General features: G+C 48.9%; 1 protein-coding gene across 1 annotated transcript in view; it reads right to left on the bottom strand.

The window, feature by feature from the left end:
• The window catches only part of LOC148144054 (uncharacterized), a 59,716-nt gene extending 55,117 nt beyond the window's left edge, over positions 1–4,599 (bottom strand). Inside the window, 1 exon segment of the mRNA XM_087975296.1 lies at positions 3,328–4,599. Coding sequence (XP_087831422.1) covers positions 3,328–4,599 — 1,272 coding nt within the window.
• Positions 4,600–6,000: the final 1,401 nt, after the last annotated feature.

Raw genomic sequence — 6,000 nt, forward strand, 5'->3', positions numbered from 1 at the left:
CCGAGCCCTTCATCAGGAATGATGCATGGATGTACAAAGGGGCCTCAGTGTTCTTCTACACCAGTCATCAGACAGATGCAGTAAGCAATCAGCAAGGCAAGTGGTATATTTGGAAGATGAACTGGGATTAGAAGTGGGGATGTCTTCCTGCATTTTGGGACCCATTGAATATATTCAAGGTTGAGTTCATCTGTTTTTTGAACAACAGAGTGCGGATTTTTATGTTGTGTAGATGAAGTGGGTTTTTTTTGTTGAGAGTAGTTTATGTATTGGATGCAGGTACAGTAGCTGTGAGAGGCCCTTGCGAAGTGTTGTTTCTGCAAAAATCACAAGACTGAGTCACGGCGGGGGGATATGTTAAGTTAGATATGCTTGCAAGCAGTTACAAGTAGCTGCATCTTGCTTCTGCAAAAATCACAAGGCAGAATTGTGAGGATATATTCCAAGAAATAACTAACTAAAGGAGGTGGATTAGTGGTGCTGGAAGAACACAGCAGTTCAGGAAGCATCCAAGGAGCCCTCTGGTTTCCAGCATCTGCAGGACTTGTTTTTACCTGACTAAAGGAGGTGGTCGACTGGGAGAATCAAATGTATTAACATGACCGTAGCAATGGTCACGCATTCCAAATAAGACGCTGTGTTGCATCAGCAAAAGTAATAAGACCCAGCTATCGGTGGGGTGGTTGCACGCCACAGATAGATGTGGTAAAACGATTAGATTAGCAGAAGTAAGAAGGGAGTCTGGAACAAACTCAATCTTCATTTAGAGAGAAAGCAGCAACTTCCGAAGCTCGTGTTCCAGCTTCTGCATTCAGACAATAGGAAGGCTCTGATTGGCAGGAGGACCAGTCACCTTCCGGTCCTCCAGCACTCCTGATTGGCCCACCAAAAGAAAGTCGCGAGGCACTTGCGTGCAGTGAGGGGCATGCGCAGTTTCATTCAGACGGCGAGCGCGCGCAGTCTGCTCTCTGGCGATGAGGCTGTTACTGACAGAATTTAAGTGTCCAAATGCCAAGAGAAGTAAAAAAGGGGAGCTGCATAATTTTTTCCCGCTGTGATATTTACCTTTCCTACACGCCCCATGACTTTATAAATCGAAATAAGGTCACCCGACAACTTGTGGTCGTCGATAGGGCGACCAGAACTGTACTCAGTCCTCTCCACGTGGTCTCACCAATATCCTGTACAACCACAACGTGATGTCCCAACTCCTGCACTGAACGGTGTGAACAATGAAGGAAAGTGTGCTAAACGCCTCTTTCACAACCCTGTCTACCAATGATGCAACTTCCAAAGAACTATGTCCCCGATTTGGAGATGCCGGTGTTGGACTGGGGTGTATGAAGTTAAAATTCACACCACACCAGGTGATACTGCAACAGGCTCATTTGCAAACATTAGCTTTTGGAGCGCTGCTCCTTCATCAGGTGGTTGTGTCTTATGATCCTGCTCCACAAACACCCCATGAATGAGCAGCGCTCCGAAAGCTTGTGCTTCCAGATAAACCAGTTGGACGATAACGTGTCATTGAGAGATTTTTAACTTTATGTACCAGAACCCCTCCACGCCGCCCCGCCCCCCATGAATCTGTTCTAGAACACGATGCAGGGCCCTACCATTAACTGTACAAGTCCTGCCCTTCCTTGTTTTAGCAAAATGCAACCCCTTGCCTTTGTCTGTCACTGGCTCAGACACCACACACCCTAACACTTACACCATATCACAGGCTTATACTCCATCTCCCACACACACTTCATTAGCATATATGCACAAACTCGCATGCGCGCACACACACTCTCATGCACACACAGTCACATATAAGTCTATGGGGTGAATTTGCATTTGCAGAATTATATTTGCAGATATATTCAATTTTGATCAAAAAGCACACAAACTGCATGTAATATTTTATAAATTCCTACTTTGGTTAATAGAACCAATCTGATTCAAGATTGGGATACAGACTCGAACCTCACACCTTTTATGCAGTATCTGAGCTGAGACGTCACCTATTTTTATAAAACCTTAAACCATCTCGAGAAGGTGAATTAAAAGTAGTTCTGGGGTTTACATATTAATGAACTGAAAGCTGCAACCCATGGTAAAAGATGAAAGACTAATCCGCAATCTAGATTTGTTCAATATCTTATCAGTTGCATGACACCGTCAGCTTTTGCTATAAATTCTGTGTCTTATGATTCTGCTCCACAGCTACCTGATGAAGGAGCAGCGCTCCAAAAGCCAGTGCTTCCAAATAAACCAGAAGGAAGATAACCTGGTGTTGTGTGATTTTTAACTTTATCCACCCCAGTCCAACATCGGCACCTCCACATCATTTCCAGTCGACACAGCCCACACCTCCCAGTGATGCCAGGAAACTGTCCAATGACAATGGGATGATGTAGTTCCCGCACTCCTGAAAAATTCATAATTTCTAACAATACTGGCTACTCATTCACTGCTGCAACCAATACACAACATTGGAAACATAGTACAGGAGACTGTCAGAAATGAGCACAACAGGTCAGGCAGCATCTGAGGAGCAGGAAAATCAACATTGCCTGAAAAATGTAGATTTTCCTGCTCCTTGGATGCTGCCTGACCTGCTGTGCATTGCCAGCACCACTCTAATCTTGACTCTGATCTCCAGCATCAGCAGTTCTCACTTTCACCTGTAAGAAATGAGCAGTTTTAAAACAAAAACCTGGTTGCAATTCAAAGCTTTCAATGAGAGTCTGAACTTGGCGTGAAGTTCAGGTAATCTTTATTGCGACCCAACTTTGTTACAGCTTCAGAATCTCCCAGCAGAAAGGCATAGAAAAAGTAGCAATGTTTTAAAAACAGCTCACAGTCAAAGTGCACACACTCCCTCCAACCCCTCACTTTCTTCATTATCGGTCACCACCAAGTTGCCCTTTGTAATTGGATCCTTGGTACACTCTTAACCTGGAGAAATTATTGCCTCACTCAGCATTTTCAACCCGTATCCTGTATCCAAGTAAGTTGGATAGACAGTGCAGAGTCAATCATACTGCTGTGGATCTGGAGTCACGTGTAGGCCAGATCAGGTAAAGGATGCAGCTGGGACGACTGAGTGAATCCTCTCCCTAAAAAAGAACTGCGTGAATCAGGTGGGAGTTTTCTTCCACCCCCACTCCACCGACAATGGTTTCACCGTTAGATTCTGAACTCCAGATTTCTGACTAAATTCCAATTCCACCATCTGCTGCAGTGGGAATCGAACCCGGGAGTCCCCGGAATCAGATTGATAGTCCAGTCGATAATGGTACTTGGCCGTCATTCCTTCAAATCCCCCTGCGATGGCACATGAACTCGCTGGTGGCTCCGCAGGTAGGAGGAGCGGGTGAAGGCCTTCCCGTACTCGGGGCAGCGAAAGGGCCTCTCCCCCGTGTGGACCCGCTGGTGCCTCAGCAGGTTAGAGGAATTGCTGAAGGCCTTCCCGCACTCGTGGCATGGGAATGGCCTCTCCTCTGTGTGGACCCGCCGATGGGTCAGCAGGTTAGTGGAATGCCTGAAGGCCTTCCCACACTCGGGGCAGCTGAAGGGCCTCTCCCCGGTGTGGACCCGCCAGTGGGTCAACAAGTGAGAAGAATACCTGAAGGCCTTCCCACACTCTGTGCAAGGGAACAGCCTCTTCCCAGTGTGGACCTGCTGGTGGCCTAGCAGGTTAGAAGAATTGGTGAAGGCCTTCCCGCACTCAGGGCAGCTGAAGGGCCTCTCCCCGGTGTGGACCTGCTGGTGCCTCAGCAGGGTGGAGGAATTACTGAAGGCCTTCCCGCATTCAGGGCAGCTGAAGGGCCTCTCCCCGGTGTGGACCTGCTGGTGCCTCAGCAGGTGGGAGGAATTACTGAAGGCCTTCCCACACTCGGGGCAGCTGAAGGGTCTCTCCCCTGTGTGGACCCACTGGTGGCTCCGCAGGTGGGAGGAATTGCTGAAGGCCTTTCCACATTCAGGGCAGCTGAAGGGCCTCTCCCCCGTGTGGACCCGCTGGTGGGTCAGCAAGTGGGAGGAATTCCTGAAGGCCTTCCCGCACTTGAGGCAGCTGAAGGGCCTCTCCCCTGTGTGGACCCGCCGGTGGGTCAGCAGGTGGGAGGAATTGCTGAAGGCCTTCCCACACTCGAGGCAGCTGAAGGGCCTCTCCCCCGTGTGGACTCGCCGGTGGGTCTGGAGGTTGGAGGCATTGGTAAAGGCCTTCCCACACTCAGGGCAGCTAAAGGGCCTCTCCCCTGTGTGGACTCGCTGGTGGGTCTGGAGGTTGGAGGCCTGGGAAAAGGCCTTCCCACACTTGTGGCAGCTGAAGGGCCTCTCCCCCATGTGGACCCGCTGGTGGGTGTGGAGGTTGGTGGAATCGCTGAAGCCCTTCCCACAGACAGGGCAGGGGAATCGCCTCTCCCCAGTGTGGCTGTGCCGATGAGTCTCCAGAGCAGACGGGAAACTGAAGCCTTTTTTGCAGTCGCCACACTTCCACGGTTTCTCCACGGGGCGGGATTCTTCTGGTTTCTCCATGGCTGGAGCTTCAGCCACACACAAACGTGTGCAGAGCCTATTCCCCACTGTGAATTCCTCTTTCCAGGCCATATAACCGCTTCAGGCTCCACACTCAGTGCACTGCAATGGTAGGGTCTCTCATCCAGTCCCACTGATGCTGAAAACGTACTCAAACAGGAACCAAAACGCTTTGCTCCTTCTCACAGAATCATAGTTGAAAACCGTTGCAATCCCGATGGATTGAGTGACTGTCAAAGTGAGGACTGCAGACACTGGAGAGTCAGAAAGTGTGGCGCTGGAAAAGCACAGCAGGTCAGGCAGCAGCTGAGGAGCAGGAGAGTCAACATTTTGGGCATAAGGCCTTCATCTGTTGATTTTGAAACTTCCATCTTCAGATCTTCAAATGCTCTGTAAAAAGAGATTACAAAAGCCATCACTGTCAGTGCAGGGTAGAAATTCTGAACAAGGAATTCTACTTTCTGTGGAATATTCTTTTCTTTTGTTATTCCACAAAATTGAAAGCACCATCCCACTCTCCCTTCCCCTCTGTTCTCACTCCACTCTAACTAATTCCCTGAAGGTGCTGATTCAGAATCTTAAAGGGGCAGAAAAGCAAAAACGTCAAGACTGTCATCTCTCTGCATTTTGGATAACTCCACAACACTGGGATACAGTTGACAGTGAGCAGGTCTGATTCTGGGAAGCAAACATAAGTGTGTCAATTCATGGGGTAACCTGCAATGCAGCTATTTGTGGAACAAAATGGTTAACGTCCCCAGGAAGGTGGGAGCAATTGAGACATCAAGACATTAACACCGACACACGTCAGTGAAACTCTTCTGCTCCCAGTCAGGGCAAAACATCTTTGAAAGCTGCTCTGAAAGCCCAGTCTGCACAACCACACTTCTGCTTTCACCAAAGATAATTAGAGTCATACAGCACGGAAACAGACCCTTTGGCCCAACTTGTCCGAGCTGACCAGATATCCTACATTAATCTAGCCACATTTGCCATCACTTGGCCCCTATATGGGCCGGGTGCTGACAGCTGGGACTAAATTGGGTTGGCTATCTGTTCGGCAAGAATGAGTTGGACCAAAGGATCTGTTTCCGTGCTGTACATCTCTATGACTCCAGTCGCATTTGCCATCATTTGGCCCCGATCCACTGAACCCTTCGTATTCATACACCCATCCAAGTGCCTTTTAACTGCTGGAATTGTACCAGAACCCACCACCTCATCTGGCAGCTCATTCCATAACTGCACCACCCTCTCCATCAAAAAAGTTTCCCCTAAGATCTCTTTTACATCTCTCCACCCCGGCCTTACCGGAAACCTCTTACCCTCTCGTTCTGGACTCCCCTATCTGAAAGAAAAGACCTTGAGTATTGACCCTATCCATGCCCCTCAGGATTCTATAAAATGTCTGTAATGTCACCCTTCAGACTTTGGGGAAAACAGCCCCACCCCATCCTTCCATCCCTCCTCGCC

The sequence above is a fragment of the Chiloscyllium plagiosum genome, unplaced genomic scaffold (assembly GCF_037043375.1).
Source record: "Chiloscyllium plagiosum isolate Xiang-an unplaced genomic scaffold, Cpla_swu_hap1 HiC_scaffold_27, whole genome shotgun sequence".
In the NCBI taxonomy this organism is placed as follows: Eukaryota; Metazoa; Chordata; class Chondrichthyes; order Orectolobiformes; family Hemiscylliidae; genus Chiloscyllium; species Chiloscyllium plagiosum.